Below are 21883 nucleotides of genomic sequence, written 5' to 3'. Positions count from 1 at the left end.
TTTTACTCTTAAAAGAAAATTATCAAGGTCTCTAAAGAAAAATGAAAGGGATCCAGAATTTACAAATATAAGGTGAATATAAAACTTCTAAAAATAAGTCTCCTCAAATGACAACTCCCTTTAGTGCTGACTCGAACACCATCATGAGGAACTGTAGTCTGTTGCTGAGAACGAGCCAAAAACTCAAACTTCTATTCAAACTCTTCTCGAATGTTCTTCAATTTCTCTTCAAACTGCATCTCCATTCTCTGCATAGCCTCCTAACTACAAGAGCCAACAGTACTGCTCCTCGATGGTGGTGAACCAAAGTAATATCGGTGACTCCAAGAACCACCAATACCACGCACACTCCCTGCGTGCTCTGGCCTTCCTATGGCTGTTGTGAGTATATCATCCCGATCATGGGGAACAAATTAGCCCTGGGTGGTCTGCTCAACTAAACCCTCCTACAACATATTAACAATAAGTATACCCTAAACTACACTTATGAGTTGAATGAGTTGAAATGAAGAGTCTTAGTTTGTATATTTTTACTTACTATTTTATCAGAAATGACCCTTGCAGACTCAGAAGTCATTTGCCCATCTGATTTTGTTCGAGCTGCTATCCACATCTCATAGCGGGGAGGTGACTCCACACGGTCAGTAGACTCAACCCCTGATGCCTCTGCCCTAGCCTTCATCATTTTCTTTTTTTTAATTCATATCCCCCTCTTGACAATAGATGGGGTGCATCATTCTTGCTCTGTCATTCTTGGGCAGCTACTCTTTTGGCCTGCAATAATACAAATAAGAAAATGAGATTAATTAAAATATACCTTAAGTATTTGTGTCAATGTAAGAATTATCAATAACTAACATGCCAAGAAGGGTCCAATCGAGTGGCACAAAATTGCATCCACTCCTCGTCAGTAATCTGGTACTACAGGGAGTCTCATTTTGTCGCTCTCCAAATACATACTCCCGTGTCAAGAAAGTCTTGAAGTCTCTCCACCTGGTGGCAAGGGCAGATAACATCTTCCTCCTCATGACCTCGGTGTTGGGAATATCAAAATTTTGCTACCAAAATAACAACAAATAATAAATAACATATTTAAGTTATATAATATTGAAGGGATGTGCAAGTATATATCTGAATATCCTGCCACATGAGATTCTTGTCAGCCTCCTCAACATCATCTCATGATGTAATGATAATAGAAACATGACGTCGAGCTAGGACTCCCAAATAGCTCCTAAACTTTGCAGCATTTGGGCTTGACGCCTTGCTAGAACGAGGATCCACCTCAACCAGTGTCCTCTCCTTCGCAATGCGTCCAACTGTCAACCCAGACAATCGAGTGGCAGATCTCCCTTCCCTCTTTCCACTACCAGACCCCGAATCTGCCATAATCCTAAAAAAATTAAACTAAATTAAATTCTCCTTCTTTAATGCATCTGGAACGGCCCATTCTGCAACCAGAATGGGTCGTTCCAGATTAACAATTAATACAAAAATAATACGTCTGGAATGGCCCATTGTGAAAGCAGAACAGCCCGTTCCAGAAGCATTATTTTTGTATTAATTGTTAATCTAGAACGACCCGTTCTACATTAACAATTAACAAACATTAAATTCAAGTAGAATGGCCCGTTCTGGTTGTAGAACGGGCCGTTCCAGATGAATAACTAACGCAGAAGCTAAATGTAAGTCACGATTATTGAAACTAACCTCAAACGTCCAACCCTTGTAGACACCCAATTTCGTCCGGGGGCACACAAACAAGGAATTTTTTTTGTAGATAACGTTTAATTATCTACGGAATCTTATCTACGGAATTTATTTCGTAGATAATGTTCAGTTATCTATGGAAATTTCCGTAGATAAATTTTGTAGGTAAAACATATTTTTATTATCTTTTCATTTTTATTTATTAGAAAATAATTAGAATATTTAATTTAACATCATTAAAAAAATAATCATTATAAAATCTGTAATAATTTCTTAAATACAAATATTTAATTAATTTTAATATATACTAAATTTAATATTAGAAAATTTATTATGATTTAATATCAATAATAACATGTTTTATTCAAATTAAATTTTAAAATAAATGTTTATTTATTTATTTATTTTAAATAAACTGAACAGAAACTAAAATTAAAAATAATGCTCATAAAGAATTAATTTATTTTTATTTTTATAACTTAGTCTTGTGATACACGAAATTTGTTTTGAACCTTCCTCTTGCCCTAGCAGACCTCCTTCTCTTCTCTGTTAAACGGTTCCAACACTCCCTCGCCGGCCACCACAGCTCCTTCTCCATTAAACCGTTCCAACAGTCCCTTGCCGGCCACCACACCTCCTTTTGTGTTAAACCATTCCAACAGTCCCTCGCCGGCCACCACACCTCCAGCTGTGTTAAATCATTCCAACAGTCCCTCGCCGGCCACCAACCTCCTTCTATTAGGTATTTTATGGCTTCTCTGCTCTGTTTCTCGCTTTCATTCTTGCAATTCCTCAGTTTTTATACTTTTAATTATTTAAGCTTTCATTCTGCTCTGTAAAAATAAGCTTCGTTTAGCATTTGTAAAAATACCAGTTGCAGTGACCTTGCTATTCTCTCGTAGATCACCGATTATTTTGACATTTATTACTTTAGGTGGTGCTGAAAATGAAACAAGCATCATAGCCGAACATTTCTTGGTTACGGGAAAGCAGGGATTCCAGGTCTGTATTCTCTTTTTTGCACTTTACTAAAGGGCATGGAAGCATCAAATTAAAATATAAATTCCTTTATTCTAGACTTTTGATTTGTGCTTTTGCAAATTAGAATTGCATTTTTTACAGTGCTTTGGGGATGCTTCCTGCTTTTGTTTTGTTTAAAAATTTAATTTTTTTCCATCCCTCATTGCACTTACTAAGCTCTTTACTCTTGTTTCATTGTGGAAAATCTATGCAGAAGCTTTTTGGTAGTGTCAGCAGGTACATCTGAGTATACCTTGACCAAAGAGGACGTTGGTTGTTGTTTGGCTTTTGTGTACATTCCCATTAATTTTGAAGGTTTAGCATCCAGACTTCCATCAGTGTATCTTTTCCAAATACTTGTGACTTGTTTCTATAATATATTCATTTGTATCTTTCAGGTCAGGAAGGAAAATCTATGTCAGTAATGTCTCCTGTTGTGAAACAAGGTACCTTGATGAGTATTAGCAATATCTTCTGTTCTTTGGTTCTATTTTCTGTCAGTTCCATTATATAATATTTTACTAGTATCTGGTGCCATTTTTTTGTATGTGGCACCGGCATATTTTTATCATTATAATCTTTGAATGGTATTTGTTTTTGTCACATACCAATTTCTCATTCTTAGAGGTATAAGCCCATTCCTAGGCCTCCACCAAACAACCAAAGCTTTAAAGATAATTGACCTTTGACATTGTATGAAAGCTTGTCTACAGTTGTCAGGAGTCTGATCCTTGTTGATATTTAAGATTGAGTCAACATTATCATATCAAGCACAAATAACTTTCACATGAAGGTGCATGTGTATTGAATTTATAAAACCATCCTGAGACTCTACATAATATTTCAAGCCACTGGGAGAGTTTGAGTTATTCATCTTGCTTTGATCTCAGAGTATTGATACACTTAATCATTCTATTATAAGGGATTTGTCTGTATTTTTCTCTTCCCTGCTCTTTGTGATTTATATTGTCTGTTCTCAGTTCCATATCTCCCTTTCTGGAATTTTCTAATTTCATCCTATAAAATAAGACTTCCATCTTTCACACTTTAAAATAATAATTATTATTATTACTTATTGCACTTTATGCTCATGATAAAATAGTGCATTCAAGCTTAGTTGTCTTATGTGTTCATTTTATCTTATTTCATTCTATTGATAGAAAGGGTTGAAATGAAACTTTACTACAAGTACAGAACCCTTGTTTTTGTTGAATGTAAAATTTAAGAGAGAATATTTAAACTTCAATTCGGAACCTATTAAGCCTCTTGCAGGGGGTTAGAACCTAGTGAGTTAGTCAAAATAATAACTACCCAATACAATTAAATGTATTTGATGAGAGGAAATGAATTAGGAAAAGATAAGTTAGTTAAGGGGTGTGATTGGATCAAGGTTTTGATTAGAGGAGAGTTCCCATGTATCGTGAATACTGGGTTACACTTTCTTTACATTCTTCATCGTTATCATTGTTCTTGCATTTTTTTGATACTTAGCTAGGGATTGAGAAAGTGCCAGTAGTAAGCTTCCTATTTCATTTCCCTAAATTGTATCATTCGTATTAGATTGTTGTCACAATTTGCTTTGTCAATTTAGCCAGCGCAAAATCCAGCAAAAAAACAAGTTTAATAGTCTATTTCCTTTGCAGGAGTGCAATAGAGATGCTTGAAGCAGAAATTAGAGAATCTGCGTGCAATTTGAATACTTCATTGGAAGAGAAATCTCCTAATCTTGTTGCAGCTCCTGATTTTATCAAGAAACGAGAATTTGATGTTGTAAGTGTTCAAAAATCTGTTGCCCTGAAGATGATTATAATTTTTTGTGCGCACCTGCAGATAATTATAAAGTATTGCCCTGAAGTAAAATTGTGAACAATTTAAGGAAAGTTCCGTAGATAGCTTAAATTTCCGTAGATAACTTATCTACAGAAATTTTCGTGGGTAAGTTATCTACGGAAATTTCCGTAGATAAACTCATCCATAGATAATTTCTGTATTCGTAGATAAAATTCGTAAGTAATGTTACCTACGGAAAATTTTCTGTAGATAACGTTATCTATGACCTGATTATCTACGAATTATTTTCCGTAGATAATTATCAGTTATCTACGGAATTTCATCATTATCTACGGATTTTTTCCGTAGATAATGCTGATTTTTCTTGTAGTGTCTGTTATGAAGGGAAGGAGCTTCCGAAGTAGGAAAACAACAAGACAGGACATCAGAAGGCCTAAAGGCCAAATAAGGTGGTTTTAGTAGCCTGGAACGGGCTGTTCCAAAATTGAAACGGGCCATTCCGAACCTGGTACGGGCCGTTCCAATATCAGAACGGGCCGTTCCAACGTGACTAAAACACCTAAAGAATCCTAGGTTGGAATGGGTCATTCCAATACTAGAACTGGTATTTATTATTCTCAACTTTCTCTTCATTCTGCATTGCATTCATTTAGAACATATCCTTCTTGAAAAAAAGAATAAAAGAGAATAAAAAGAGAAATCAACCTATATGCATTAGCCAGAAGTAATGGAAAGTGATCCATGTATAAAGAGTTTAGGAAAAAGAAATCCACAATCATCAAGATCCTAACTCTTGCCCTAAAAGGATAAAGCCGTGTCGTACAACCGTGAAATCCAAGCGGAATAGAACTTGAGGAGGACGAATCCCTCAAACACTTAGTCAAAATGAATAGAGCTTTCTTGAAAGATGATTTTAACAAGAGAGAAGCATTGCTTGTTAAGAAGCTGCTAGAATGAAAACTCACAAAGGGAATTCTAGGCAAAAAAAAATTAGTTAAGTCTCTTTAGGCTTATTATTAGTTTCACTTTCCAATAGAGGTTGATCCAGCAAATCAGTTAAGTCTTCAATTTCAGTTTGCCTTGTCTCTTGTTTGTTAGACTCATCAAATACCACATGGATAGATTCTTCTACAACTAGAGTTCTCTTATTATAAATTCTATAAGCTTTGCTATTTGTAGAGTATCCTAGAAAGATTGCCTCATCAGCCTTTGCATCAAATTTTCCAAGTTGCTCTTTCCCATTGTTCAGCACAAAGCACTTACACCCAAACACTCTAAAATATGAAATGTTAGGCTTCTTTCCATTGTAAATTTCATAGGGTGTTTTCTTTAATATAGGTCGGATCAGAACTTTGTTTAACACATGACAAGTTGTGTTAATTGCATCAGCCCAAAAATATTTTGGCAATTTTGTTTCATTTAACATTGTCTTAGCAAGTTCTTCTAAGGACCTATTTTTCCTCTCAACAACCCCATTTTGTTGAGGTGTCCTAGGTGCTGAGAAATTATGGTTTATACCATGTTCCTCACAGAATTTTTGAAACATTATGTTTTGAAATTCACCTCCATGGTCACTTCTTATAGAGGTAATGTTTGAACACTTTTCATTTTGAACAAGCTTGGCAAATTTTATAAAGGCATTAAAAGCATCATTTTTGTTTGCAAGAAACATAACCCATGTGTATCTTGAGTAGTCATCAACAATCACTAAACCATAGTAGTTTCCACCTAAGCTCATGGTTCTTGAAGGACCAAACAAATCCGTGTGAATTAATTGCAAAGGTCTAGTTGTGGAAATCTGATTTTTGCTTTTAAAGCTAGCCTTCACTTGCTTGCCCTTTTGACAAGCATCACATAGTTTGTCCTTACTAAACTTGAGATTAGGTAAACCAACCACTAATTCTTTCCTATTTAGTTTATTCAAATGATCCATATGAATATGTGCAGCTCTCCTATGCCAAAGCCATATGTTTTCTTCTTGAGTTATTAAGCACTTAGTGTTTGAAATTGCTATAGAGTGTTCTAAGTCAAGCATGTATATATTGTCAATCTTTTTTCCTATGAATCTGATTTCTTTAGTCTTTTTATCACATATCAAGCAACATGTATTATCAAATTCAATTTTAAAGCCTTTGTCACTTAGTTGACTTATACTCAGCAAATTATGTTTCAATCCATCAACAAGCAGTACATTCTCAATCAATGTTTGAAAGGAGGTGTTACCAACATTGCCATGGCCAAGAATTCTCCCTTTGTTGTTGTCACCATAGGTAACATACCCTTCATTCTTCAATTTCAGACTTGAGAACTTTGAAGGATCCCCAGTCATGCCTTGAGCAGCCACTATCAAGATACCAAAAAGTAAGTTCTTGGCCCTCAAGCATTTCTACAACAAAGATTCAGAGAAAAAATTTAGGTACCCATGTGAAGGGTCCTTGTAGGTTAGTTCTCAGCCTTTGACTTTTCTTAATCCAAACCATTTCTCCATTTGGAACTCCATACTCCCTAGAGTAGCAGTTCTTTATTGTTTGACCTCTTTTACAACAATAGAAACAAGTTGTTTGTCTAGAGAAATTGCTTTTAAATTTTCTGAAATTTTGGTTTTTCTAAAAAGGTTCTTTCTTTGACTTAAATGGCATGCTCATGCTTTGATTAAAACCAAGTCCACTCCTATCAAAAGTGTTTCTTTTTTTTCCCAAAAAGAATATTTAAATTTGCATTTCCATTAGTGAACTTTGCAAGAGTGGATTTTAAATCAGCATTTTCTTTTTCAAAAGTCTTGCAATTTTCACAAACATCTTTTGAGGAGGTGGAGTTCTCACAATGAGCTTCACTAAATTTAAACATAGTTTGAAGATTTTCATGCTCATGTTTCAAATTCTCAAGCTCTTGTTCAGCTTTAATTAAAGCATTTTCATACCATTTCAACTTGTTTTTCAGCTTTGAATTCAAGGCATCTAATTTCACAGCCTCTTCATGAATTTGTATAAAAGCTTCTTGGAGTTGATCATAATCCGGATTAAATTCAAGGTCAGAATCACTTACAATTGTGTCTTGGTCAGCTCCAGCCATCAAACATAAATTGTTCTCCTCACATTCGAATTCATCACTTGTTGTGCTTGAGTCATTATCTTCCCAAGCAATGTAGGCTCTCTTCCCTTTTCCATTTCTCTTTCTTTTCTTCTCTTCTTGTTGCTTCTTCAAGAGGTTTGGACACTCAGCTTTCATGTGCCCCGGTTTTCCACATTCAAAGCAATTGAAGGAAGATGTACTTGCTTCCTCTTTCTTGTTTGTCTTTCAATTGAATTTGTAGGGGGAATTTTTCTTTCTCCTTATGAATTTTCTGAACTTCTTCACCAGCAAATTGAAGTTCTCAGTTTTGGAATCATCGGAGCTTGATTCTTCACACACCTCTTTTCCTTTGGCAGATTTCAAGGCTTTTAATGACACTCCTTTTCCTTTCTTGTCCTGCTGTTCATTTTCTTCAAATATGTGCAGCTTTTGCTCATGCTCTCTTAGTTTCCCAAAGAGAGTAGCAAGTGTCAAAGATGTCAAATCCTTTGATTCTTCTATGGCTGTCACCTTTGCTTGCCATGATCTGTCCAAGCATTGCAGCACTTTCAAATTCAGCTCTTCTTTTTCAAATTTCCTGCCAAGGTCAACAAGGTGATTTATCAAGTGTGTAAATCTTTTTTGAAAATCAGAAATAGATTCACCATTTTGCATTCTAAACAGCTCATATTCTCTAATGAGAGTATGCTTTCTTGATCTCTTTACATCACTTGTTCCTTCATGAGTGACTTGCAAAGTATCCCACATTTCTTTAGCAGATATGCATTGTGAAATTCTAAAAAATTCATCAATTGACAATGCAGATGTTATGATGTTTTTGGCTCTCTTGTCATGTTGGGCTCTTTTCTTTTCCTCATCACTCCACTCACTCTAATTTTTTTCTTTAATCTCATCACCATCTTTTTTCATAGGGATATAGGGTCCATTTTCTATTACATCCCATACAGCAATATCAATAGCTTCAATGAAAATTCTCATCCTAATTTTCCAGTAGACATAGTTTTCACCATTGAAAACAGGAGGTCTATGAATAGACACACCCTCACCATAGGGTAGGTTGTTGTTGGCCATTTTTGAAATCTTGAATAACTCTCAAGAACCTTGCTCTAGATACCAATTGTTAGAAAAGACTGGCACAATCCAAGAGGGGGGTGAATTGGATTCTATGACCCTTTAAAAAATTTCAGAGTATTTAGGATCTTTATTTCACTTAAACTTTTCTAAGACTGAATTTTCAAATGAAGCTTCTTTAAAGACTTGTTATGGAAGAATGAATTCTATATGCTTTCTTGATTACAAAAACTAATGAGGTTCAAATGTAATGCTTTAATTCAGATTAAACCATCAATATTCACACACATGTTAATCAAGAATTATCTTCTTTAATGTTCAACCAAGATATTACTCAAAGTAAAAGATAAAGGTAGAAGAAGATTGCACAAGTCTTTTATACTGGTTCAGCCACTCCACATGTGACCTACATCTAGTCCTCAATCAGCACCTGATCAAGATTTGTTCCACTATCTTAATGAAGAAGGCTTACAAGCATACCACACATGCATATACTTCAACACTAAAGATAACCACTTTCTTGACCCCAAGAAAGCACCCCTTGTAGAAACCCACTACAAGAATCCTTACCACTTGAGAAACCCTTCTCAAGATTTTTACAAATATGCACAAAGAATCAAGGAACGAATTCACCTAGAATTTTGAAGCAAATCTTAATATTCCCCTTTCAAGAATGTGATGATGATGATGATCTCTTTCAAGGTTTTTCACAAACGTTTTTCTTCTTGAATTCACAAAGAAATCTCTCCAAGATTGTCACAAAGACTCCACAAAAACGCTTTTCTAAATTTGATTATCAATTCTAACTCTTATCTGAAGTTTCTAAAAGTTCAAACTATTTATAAAAGTTTCATAACCAGATAATCGATTATTTTAAAGAATAATTGATTATTTTGTTCTTCAGGTTTTCTGGAAACCAAAAAAGAACAATATAATCGATTATTTTTCTGGATAATCGATTATTCCAGAGAGTTATTTCTGGGATAATCGATTATTTGGCAAATAATCGATTATTGCAGCAAGGCATCTCATTCTGCCTGTTGCTGGAATAATCGATTATATTAAATGATAATCGATTATTTTGAGTTAGTTTTTAAAACTTCGTTTTAAGTCTCAAAATAAATTTTTAGTCTTTTTAACTCATCATCATACACTCTCTAATTAGTTTAGATATAGATTTTGCTTATGCACACAGCACACACAACATATAAACTCATTCAAAACAATTTATATACTAATCCCTATTACATAGCACTTTCTTTGACTTTGTTTTTGTCTTCTAAGTTGTTGTTGTTTGTTGTTGTCCTTGACACACATTTTGTGATCATCAAAACTCCTTTAAGCTTCAGAGATAATCTTGACCTCATCAAGTTCAGGCTCCTCTAAGCTCAACAATTTTGTCATCAAATCTCTTTCAAAAAACGTCTCTCGAAAGAATGGCAAGAAGAAACAAAGGTAATCGGTCAACAAACAAATCAACTAAGATACAATCAATTGCTCAAAAGGAGATGAAGAAAATAACAAAACGGTTTCAAGAAATCGTTTATATTTCTTCTAGGTTTTTTCATTTAAAACCCATTATTTAATTTCATTATTTTATGTAATTTTTAATTAAATTCTCTAATATATTTTTTTTATAATTACAGTACAAGTGCTCATCAAATATCTCAACCAAAAAATGACAGAGAAAAATACTATAATAAAATAATGAAATTAAATAATGGATTTTAAATGAAAGAACCTAGAAGAAATATAAACGATTTCTTGAAACCATTTTGTTATTTTCTTCATCTCCTTCCGAGCAATTGGTTGTATCCTAGCTAGTTGATTTATTTGTTGACTGATTACCTTTGTTTCTTCTTGCCATTCTTTTGAGAGATGTTTTTTGAAAGGGATTTGATGACAAAATGTGTTTTATATAGAAACATAAGATAGTTATAATTAGAGTCAGAACACATAATTAAATGATAAACATTGAACCAGATAATTACAATCATAAATTATACCTTTGATGTAAATGGAATAATAACGAACATTAGCCCCTTCTCATATGCCTACAACATGGAAAACAATTTGATAAGAAAATGACCAATTTAAGGGCCATCTGTTCCTGAAATATATTCAATTTGGAAATTACCTCTATAATCAAAGACTTTGGGTCTATTTCACGAGCCATCAAAACCTTATTACGGCCAATTGTTAACTTCCCAAGCCAGCTCCCCAAATTTTTAAGCAAAGAGCGTTCTTCTAAACTTGATTTTAAGAGCTCTGATCTTAAAAGAGCCTGAAGAATATTCAAACACCGAGTATGATTTCATATTATCAACACAACTTGTCAATTCAATCAAGCAGGGAACAGAAACAAGGCTCAAACCTTGCAATTTTCATAAATTGCCTGCACAATCTCTTTGTTTAAAGCCTTTGAATTAACCTTATCCATGAATTTCAAGTACAAGTCATGGAAATTTGGCTCAATGTTTGCTCTAGAAATAAATAACAAATGGTATAAATGAAGGTACCAATATATATAGCATGCCCCATATCTCTACATGGATGCAACTATTTTAAGCAATTACATGATACATGACTTGACTTATGAATCATGCTAACCTTTTCATAACCATATACTGTGCAAACCATAGTACTGCTCTTTCAAAATTTCAGCAAACACTTTTGCTTTGTCTTCAATATTAGCAGCAGAAACATTATTAATTATAAATGATATCTTTTCTTGAACATCTGAGTCCGGAGCCTGTTAACATAATAAAAAATTAGGGTTAAATTACTCCAAGTAAAGGAAATCAAAATTTAGATTTGTATAAGATACTAAATTAAAACTAGTATTTTAGTTCATGCATTGTACCAATTAAATAATTTTAGGATCACAATTATTTATTTTGAAAAGTGAAAAATTATTAATATCATATAATTAAAGTAAATATCTATCATATGACCTTGACAAAATTTAATAAATTTGTATACAGAATAATATCAAATGTACTTAATAAAATCATTGTCAACATAATAATTAAAATTCAATAATAATTTCATTTATCGATGACAATAAAGTGTAAGAAAATTAAATAGAGAGAATACTTTGTTATCCTCATAATTAGGAGAAAGAATAATCATAAGCCATTTTAAATCAAAGAAATTTAAACCGGTATGAAAGTTAAAAGAAATAAGGATAGTCTATCCCCAAGAAATCAGAGAAAATCTCCATGAAATAATAGATGAGGGACCTGTTACTTTAAATAAGGACAGAGATGAAAGAATCAGGAGATAAGGGATAAAGAAGACATTTATAGGAGAGAGATTTTTGAAACCACAAATACTTGCATATAGAGAGTGTGTGTAGTTCATCTCTACTTAATTAGAAAATTTAAACAAAATCAAATGTGAGGGAAAGTGTAGCTCTCACAAGCTACATGTTTTTTTTGGTAAACAAAGATATCCCTTAGGTGAAACATGAAACTCTTCAAAATTATTTATAAGTAGATAAGTAAAATCATTGATAATATAAACAACTGAACGAATCAATTATCAAAACTGAAGAAAAGCAGCCAATCTTATTAATCTTTTGTACAAGGCTAGAGAGTACCTCAATAGGACTTTCTATTTTCATAGCAGCAGCAACCAAAGTTTCAGTGTTCAAGGCAGATCCAAACCCTACACCAGATGCACATATCAAAGGAGCACAACATATTTTTAGAAATAGAAAGCATAAATTTATGTCTTTATGCAAAGCAACAGGCTATGTAACTGTAGAAACACAAGTGATAGAAATATACCAGTAGAAATAGATCCACGGGAAGGACCAGCAAAACCAGGATTAGAAGAAAGCCTTGACGAGGTTCTGTCTGTACTATGTAACTGCAATTGTAGCAACAAAATTAAGTGAAAATATAAAATGATATGAGCACGAGCGATAGAATAAACATAGGAAACTGAGAAATTGAAGAGTAAAAACCAGAGAGTAATCTTCAATAGATATATGCAGCCTCTCCAACTGCTGAGAAAGTTGTCTAGAGGCAACCGAGTTGGTGTGGGATTTAAGAACCTGTAATCAGAAAAAGTGAGATGAAAATCAAATAAGATCAACAGGCAGAGAAACCAAATATTTAAAGTAGAACCTTCAAGAAGGTGGAAGTCGTCTCAGCATAGAGGCTCAGAACAGCACCAGACTGATGAAAAGATTTTCCAGAAAGGTTTTGTGATCCACCAAAATGGACATCCTTTAAGAACTTGAGGCACTCCTACAAAGCCTAACAATGTCAGCCACTTTTTTGCTACAATAAACTCATAGGAGTACACGTTGGAATGCACAAGTGACGAAACCAAAGACTGCATAAGAGATTGTTTGGATAGAAGCTTAAAAGCATATTTAAGAGTTTTTCTATTGAAAAAAGTTCTTTATTTTCAATATAAAAACTCTCAAAAGCACTTTTAATTTATATTCAATTAGACTCTAAATCTGTGAAGTTAGTTTGTAAAAAAAATTAGGATCCAAAGAACGAGGAAAGGTATTATTGTTACCACAAAAAGGATGTCCTTGCTTCTAGTTAAGTTTCTATTCAACCACCTCTCGAGGTTAATGAATTTTTTTCTTGATGTCACTGCTGCTAACCTTATACTATAATAAGAGGGCATAATTTCCACCACGGATGATAGAATCTATAAACCACCAAGAAGCATGAGTTAAAAATGGCAAAAGATTGTAAAAAAGAAAAGAGATTGGCATTTGTGAATCGTGAAGACAAACTTGAAGGCTTCTTGCAACTAAGGGCTCAATGAAAGTGAGATTCGCTTATTATTAAAACATATTAAGAAAGCAAATTGAGTCTAGATCAATATATAAGGTGAGGATTGCTATCTCTTTATATACTTTGCTAATGCCTTATTTCTATTTTGGCCACATCCACTAGTGATATATCTATATATAAGTGAGAAACAATTCTTATCTTACAAGGAGATTTTTTATTATGAACCTAACTTAATCTTATAAAACTGGTTTATAAGATAAAAATTACTCTTTACTTATATATTCTATTAATGCATTATTTCTATTTTAATCATATCAATAGTCAATTGTAATCCTCAAATATAACAAAATCAAGAAAACCATAACAACTTACTGCAATCTATCTATCTATCAGGAAAATGATTGAAATGAATAAAAGTAAAAAAACACACTTAAAAAGAGAACAACATTTAACTCCCGACAGATGTCCACAATTCTTCTAATGCTGCCTGCATCATTGTTTTGAGAATCCATAAACCCTCTCAAGACCAGATTGGGATTAACATGCCAAAGGTGTAGAATCATCCCACTGCCTACAGCACTTTTTACTATCTTGGGAAAAACAATCAGAGATACTTCCCGTTGCAAGAGATAATAGGCAGTCTGCAAGAACAACAAATGTAAACTACATGAATCAAGAAAAGACATAGAATAGGTAATTGTTGAGAACCAACAAATATGAATCCATTAGATTGTACATTAATATGTGCCATCCCAAGAAGCAACACTTCAGGACAGTGTTTAAGAGGGTAATCAAGGATTGATCGAACATTATTGGCATGAGCCTTCTCGGCTAGCCGGCAGAGGACGTCTAAAAGGTCAAGACACAACCATGCATGATTTGCATGGTCATTTTGAAGCTTGTGGCCATTAATTGCATCAACATATGCCTGCACAACAATTTGTTGTCATAAGAATTTGGCGATAAGAACAAGAAACAATAATGGTCAACATAGATAAACTTCTCTAGAAATACTTTTATGAGAGAAAAATATAAAAAAAAAAAAAAAAAAAGTTTTTCATGAGTTAAAATTAGCTTAAATATAAGTTAATTTGTAGAAATTTTCTTTTTTATCAATTTTTCAAAAATCTTATTTTTAACTCATGTATAATTTAGTTTTAGTTCATTAATAAGTTTATTTTAATTTTTTTCTTCCTATAAGTGCTTTTGGAATAATTTATCCAAACAGGTCTAAATGTACAAACAGATCATCATACCAGCAATCTTCCCGAGTGTGCAAAGGTAAATATTTCTGGTGGTGCTAATACAGCGTATTTAAGGAAAGACAGCTGACCCTCAGTATTCTACTATTCTTCCATACAGATCCACATATGGCATGGAGAGGAAATGGTTCCTGCTAGGTATATTTTCATACATTCAGAATTTTATGCCAGAGTTTGCATATAAAAGCCTATTTAGATACAAGATTAAAAATGGCTTTGATAACTTTTCTTCTAGAAAAAATTCTTTATTTTTCAGCAAAGAAGCTCTAAAAATTATTTCTAACTTGTATCAAAACTGATTTTAAATCAGCTAAGCTACCGGAAAAGCATATATAAGGTTCTGATATCATACCTCAGAGGCATGTTTATACACACACATGAGAAAAAGGAATGCTTCTTCACAAGGAAGGAAAAACCCTTCATGATCAAGATTTTCCATGACACATATCCAGTTGGTTTGAGGTGCCTGTATCAGAAAGCACATAAAAATGAAATGATTTACTTTCTTATTCAAAAGGCAATAACAAAATGAGAGGAACTTTAAGTCCTATTGAATAAAACTCACAAGATGGTTAACTGTATCTACCAAGACATCAATATTCCAATAGAGTTAAGAGGTGGCAACTGAGACACGTTGGATCCATTGGCTGCAGGAAATGTTAAGTATGTGTTCTGGTTTTCCTCCATCCCAGTACGACTATAAGCAATTGCACCAAGTAATTTAGATAGCATATTATCAGTTAGAGATGAGAATGGAGAAAATATCTCCTTGCACTTTGAGACATCAACCGTGCATCCATAGCCTTGTTCCTTCACAATATCTCCAATGTTTATTTCCTTCTGCATGTCTTCCAAAATAGCATCAAAATCATTTTCTCCACACTTGTGGAACAACTCCATCTTCCTGTAAAAAGATGAATAACTAATTAAACATCATGACTGAATTAATTACTATTGATAACTAATAATATACAACAAATATATGATTGTATTCAAAAATGGTTGCCAGTTTTATGTTAACCACTTATTTCAGTGGTTAAATCAAATAAGTTTTCAATATCATTGGCCCAATGATGAGTAGTTAACTTAATAAAATGGTAATAAGGATTACTAAATACATTACCACCTTAAATCAGCCTCATGCATCTCTTCAGGAAGCAATGGAGTCAAGGCAAAAGTTGGCTTGTCTTTGAACTTCACAAGTGATAACATCTGCATAAAGGAAACCATGTGCTTGGAAAGACTCTTAGACTGCTTTAGGAACATGATAATTTTGTGAATTTTCTCATTGCAACTCCAAGAACCAGGATTGGCAAACAATTCCTCAATCCGAGCCATGCAAAAAGATTTGCCTATACACAAGCAACATTTCAGGTCAAATATACTATATATAAATGGCAAAATATTATTGACACAGTATAGATAATATAGAAATGACCATTAACATTATTAGTCAAGTTAAATGTAACTTCATACTTACCACTCAGCCTGGCATCAGGATTCTCAGAATCAGATAAAACAAGACTGATAATAATTTTTTCCAATAAAGATAGCTTCAATCCGTTGCTTAAACTTTCTAAAAGGCTTTCATTAGTTTCTTTATTCTTCATTGACTCAGAAAACTCTTTGCTGCAGGTTATTTGGTTCATGAGGTACTTAAGGACCGCCCCTGGAATTAGCTCATGCTCATCCATGTTTTTAGCAGCAGAACTCATCCCAATTCAGAGAACTGTCAGCAGAAAATAAAAAAGAATTAACAACCACCATGATGCAAATATACTAATTAATAAGGTCTGTTGGTAGCAAATTTTGCCTATTATTCCACATATTAGGGTAATTCAACGGGGAGCAAAACAAAAAGAGAGAGCACAGTAGAGGAGATAAACAAAGATGCATGTCCATAAGAATGCAGAAAAGCAACAGCATGCAAGTTCACAAAGGAAGGCATGAATAAATACTGGTGAAATGTGTCATATTTTGAATCACCTGAAAAATAATGATCATTATAAACAAGAAATGATATCAATATACTCATTTAAACACATTTTTTTTAATTGGTTAAAATTTATTGAAAAATACAAATTTTAGTAGGTCATACATCCAATATAATGCTTCTTTCTTTTATTTTTTTTTTATTTTCAATAAATTTTAATTAATAAAAATAAGTGTATTAAAAAGATGTATTAGAGAGTGTATAGTTAATATTTCTTTATTATTATTTTACTAAATCGCTGTAATGGAAAAAAAAAATTGATGATTGAGTTTATGTAACTCTTTTTCTAATTCAAATTCAACTAACTCAATCATGATTTGGATTAGATTAAATTTTGTCAATTGGATATAATTAGTTTAATTTATAATGAAAACATTTTTAGGAATTCTATTTGATAAACAGAGGTTTTAGAATTCTTTAACTTAATATTAAATTCAGTTAATTCTTTAGGAATTAAATTTTAATATTTTCAAAATAAATTATCAATAAATAATTATTGTGTTATATATAAATTATTTATTATAAATTTAAAATACAATCTATATATTTGAACATATTTATTTAAATTTTAAATATAATTTATATATTAAACATAATATTTATTTATATATATAAATCATTTTAATTTTTAATTATATATTATAAACATTTACCATGTGTATTTGAACATACTAATATACGAGTCATTAAATAATTCTTGTATACAATTTGAATCCGTATATAATTTGAATCCGTATATAATTTGAATCATATATATATAAATCATTTTAATTTTTAATTATATATTATAAACATTTAGCATGTGTATTTGAACATACTAATATACGAGTCATTAAATAATTCTTGTATATAATTTGAATCCGTATATACACAATTTAAGTCTGATTAAAGAGAAAATCTCAATCTGTAACAACAACAAACAGTAAAGTAAAGTCTCTAAAGTATTGTTCATTGTTACAACTTAAAAAAAAATGTTTGTTTTTTTTTCCTATAATTTGTATGTTGTGCGAGATAAAGAGGTAGGTTTAAAATATTAAGTATCTTTAATTCAAAATATATAATTATAATATTATATGTATAATTTTAATAATATATTATACATTAGGGTTGAATTGAATTAAGTTAAATTTAAAAATCAAAATTTATTATCCAACATCCGTTTGAACAAGTTGATTTAGATTTAATCCAAACATTAAAAGTAATCGAGACAAAATGATTGAGTCAGTGAGATTAGTTTGAATTCACGCCTAACATTGTATTCAAAAGAAAATCAAAGGATAAAAAGAGAATTTGAGAAAACAAGACCAACAAAAACCCTAAAAGCATTCAACTACACAAATCCACAAAATATCCAGCATGGTAGCAAAATTAAAGCATTGAAAGCACAGAAACAAACAAGAATGTGCAATGCATATAAACTCAACTCCAATACCCTATTAAAAAATTGAATCAAACAAAAACTCTATCATCTCCCCAAACACGGAGAGATGATGGAAAACGGAGTGGAAGTTGAATTCATTAAAGAAAGCTAATCTGGTTGGATGAGAATAAGTGGGTCATGGCGTGAAGAAGAGAAAAAGATGAAATTGGTGGAGTAGATGGTGCATAAAAAAACACGTGCATGTGGCGTAACTCCCATGCAGCATGTTGAAGGTATGAATTGCTCACCAGTCAGAGCAGGTCTCAGAGTAAGGCTCTCACGCAATCCAATTCACTTCTTTCTTTGTATCATATGAGCCTACTCCTTACAGCCAATTTATAGATATCAAATTCTATAACATATAATATATTATATATTATATTATACGAATGTGATGTGATTATATACATATTCAATATTTTATTAAAGATTGTGCACAAAATTATATTGATTTAAGAATCTATCTAATGACGCTGAATTATAATATTTTTATATCATATCAATTTAATTTATCATACAATCAACCTTTATACATTTAAATACAAACCAGTATCATTTATCTTTTATCTATTTATTTATTCTCTTTTTTCTATTTCAATGACATTTAGTTTTCAAACCTCTTATATTTTAAATAACTACCCACTATTTTTTTTTAAATACAGAGGCACAGAAGTGCCTATTTTTCCTAATTAGAAATTAGGTTAGTTCTTTTGATCGAGTATCTTACTAAATTAAAGATTAAATTATATTTAGTCTTTTATCTTATTGTTTTTATATTTATTTTGGACTTTTATCTTTTAAAATATTCATTTTAGTTTTTTATCTCCTAAATTTGGATCTATTTGATCCTTTTGAAACGATAATTATTTTAATACTGAGAGACAATTTTGAATATTTGATTAACAAATTCAAAATTTAAAACTTGTCTATATGAAAATTATTAAACACACTTGAAGTTTAAAAAAATAAAAAAGTGTTTTAAACATGATGAAAGTTCTATATAAATAAATCCAAAAAGTAACGAAAAAAATTCTAAAACTTTAATTTCATGTTATTTTGTAATTGCTCATAAAACATAATTTTTCACATAATTTTCTCTATGTTTATAATTTTTTTTATTCAAATGTTAATTGAATTTCATAGTTTTCATATAGGTGAATCTAATTAGATAAGTTTTAAGTTTTGAATTTGTCAATTAAATATTCAAAATTGTCTCTCAAAATTAAAAATAATCATTTCAAAAGGATCAAATAAATCCAAATTTATAAGATAGAAGACTAAAATGAACAATTTAAAAGATAAAAGATTAAAATGAATCTAAAAAACTAAGATAAAGGACCAAAATTATAATTTAACCAAATTAAAATTAGTATCACTACTAGAAAAATGGAAATTAGAGACGGAAAGAATCCGTCACAAAATTAAAGAAAATCCGTCACAAAATTATTAGTGACGGAAATGTGACGGATTTTGGGTCGTCACAAAAAATGGCGTCACAAAATATTTAGTGACGAAAAAATTCAGTCCGTCACAATTAGTGACGGAAATATGCCGTCACTAACTAATAAATTTTTCGTCACAAATTACTTAAATAAATGTTAATACTTGAGTAAAATTCCGTCGCAATTTGTGACAGCCTAAGAAGTCGTCACAATTTGTGAGGGAACTCATTCGTCACAAACTGTGAGGGATTCAAAATCCGTCACAAATTGTGAGGGATTCCAAAATCCGTCACAAAATCCTAATTTTTTATTTTTACGAATTTTTAAATAAAAAATAATTAAATTATTCCATATTTATTAATTATATAATATATATTATTTTCACCTTTTTTCTAATATACAAGTGTTAATTATAAAGTGTATTATATAATATATATAATACACTTTATAATTAATTATATATATATTTTTACTTTTTATTAATTATATAATATATATTAAATTATTCTATTTAAGTGTATTATAAAGTATGATGATAATATTTTTATATATTTATTGATAAACTTAATTTTACTTTATTAAATGATCAAGCACAATGAATTTTCTAGTGTCAACCATTATATATATATATATATATATATATATATATATATAGTTATATATAATTATATATAATTTATAAATATACTTTTATATATTTTGTAACACCCCAGTTCTGGTTTTGGAACGGGCCGTTCTGGATATGATTTTTAGCCACGTTTTAAGGGTCTGCAACGGGCCGTTCCGGCGTAAAAAGCCTATAAATAGAGCTGTTTGCCACTCCCAAAAAGCACACCTCTCATTTCTGATTTCTTTTCTTCTGCTCTCTCTTCTTTCCTCTACTTTCTGCTTCAGACCGAGCGGAACCCAGCGAGGGAGATCAACCAGATCTAGTCTAGATTCAGCTTCTTCATATCCAGGTACGGGGGAAAAGGGAATTATTTATATATAGAGTTACATGAGAGAATTGGGTAGAGGAAGAACCCCTTAGAATTATGAGCAATTTTAGAAATATTTCTGTTTGAAGAATTATTGGCATTATTTGATTCTGTATATATTTAGGACAATAAATATATAATTTGTTTGTAAAAATGATGCTCTAGGAGAGAGAACGAAATTATAGAAAAGTGCATGTAGGTTAGGTTTTGGAAAAATTGGATTATTTCTGTTTGAGGAATTAATTATACCATTAGATTCCGTATGTGTTGAGGATTAGAAATATATATTTAAATCGTAAGAATGATGATCTGGGAGAGAGAACGAAATTGTAGAAAAGTGCCTGTGAGCTAGGTTTTGGAACAATTAGGGGTTTTACTGTTTATGTTGAAATTATATTAAATTGGTAATTCCGTTGTTTATTATATTAATTTATGAATATCATTATTATATTATTTGATAAAAATTGATAATTTAAATGTGAATTACTTGATACGTGTGAAACCCATTATTTTGGACATATCTGATATATGTATGAAATTGAATTATGAGATGTTGTGTGGAATATGAATGAGATGTGGTTGTGGTTCTTCACACCTATGACCAGGGGTGAGCACGGCCCGAGATTGTTACATGAGTATCGTGACCTTGGTTAACATGTCAGGGGTGAGCACGACCCTAGGTTAGGGGTAACGTGACCTTGGCACAGTGTTATATTAGGGGTGAGCACGGCTCTGGATTGTTACGTGGGTATCGTGACCTTGGTTAACATGTCAGGGGTGAGCACGGCCCTAGGATAGGGATAACTTGACCTTGGCACAGTGTTATATCAGGGGTGAGCACGGCCCGGGATTGTTAAATGGGTAGCGTGACCTTGACATAGTGTGAAGTGCAAGATTTGTGATGATTGGTTTGATTGAGAATTATGACGTGATGACAATGCATGATTGATTGAAATACGATATGTTGAAATATTTACGAATATTAAATAATATATTGTGTTTTCTTATGTGCTATACATATAGATGTTTTCTTTTCTCACCGTGCGATTTGTGGATATTTTAGGTGAGGAAGATCTGGCTACGAGTGGTATCTAGAATGCCAACGGTTGAATTGTCGGGATGCTCTGATATTGTGACATCGGGGCAAAAAGGATTTTTAGAACATAGGTTTTTATTGTAAATGTTATTTTGAAAATAATTTGAAAACTCTTGCATTTCATTTTTTGTTATTGTGGTTATTGAAGGATAATTTTTAAGATTCTCATGTGAACCCTTTTACCGAAATTGAAAAATTTATTTATAAGTTTTTATTATTACAACATATATGTTGGGGTAGTAAGGGTGTCACATATTTATTTTTAG

The 21883-nt window shown here is 31.8% G+C and overlaps 1 protein-coding gene and 1 pseudogene across 2 annotated transcripts; both read right to left on the bottom strand.

Annotated features, from left to right (window-relative positions):
* Window positions 1–64: 64 nt before the first annotated feature.
* Window positions 65–13714, bottom strand: LOC145955648 (uncharacterized). 2 transcript variants are annotated; one of them, XM_083070621.1, is made up of 11 exons: window positions 13201–13714; window positions 12798–12920; window positions 12635–12724; window positions 12456–12537; window positions 12266–12333; window positions 11275–11416; window positions 11039–11147; window positions 10802–10948; window positions 6749–10718; window positions 539–1393; window positions 65–446 (listed from the first exon to the last, which is right to left on the bottom strand). In XM_083070621.1, exons 1-6 carry the CDS (start codon window positions 13312–13314, stop codon window positions 11279–11281), a joined length of 615 nt encoding a protein of 204 aa, XP_082926747.1. In that variant the 5' UTR covers window positions 13315–13714; the 3' UTR covers window positions 65–446; window positions 539–1393; window positions 6749–10718; window positions 10802–10948; window positions 11039–11147; window positions 11275–11278. The 2 variants fall into 2 exon arrangements, with proteins under 2 accessions (XP_082926747.1, XP_082926746.1); XM_083070620.1 differs by lacking the exons at window positions 65–446; window positions 539–1393 and adding an exon at window positions 4008–4554 and having other exon boundaries at window positions 6745–10718.
* A 75-nt stretch (window positions 13715–13789) lies between these two features.
* On the bottom strand, window positions 13790–19651 carry LOC145955647 (uncharacterized; annotated as a pseudogene).
* Between the last annotated feature and the right edge of the window lie 2232 nt (window positions 19652–21883).

The sequence above is a fragment of the Cajanus cajan genome, chromosome 3, assembly GCF_000230855.2.
Source record: "Cajanus cajan strain Asha chromosome 3, NIPB_CcT2T_4, whole genome shotgun sequence".
In the NCBI taxonomy this organism is placed as follows: Eukaryota; Viridiplantae; Streptophyta; class Magnoliopsida; order Fabales; family Fabaceae; genus Cajanus; species Cajanus cajan.
Note: the sequence above shows the minus strand (reverse complement) of the source record. Positions and strands in the feature narration are given on the sequence as shown.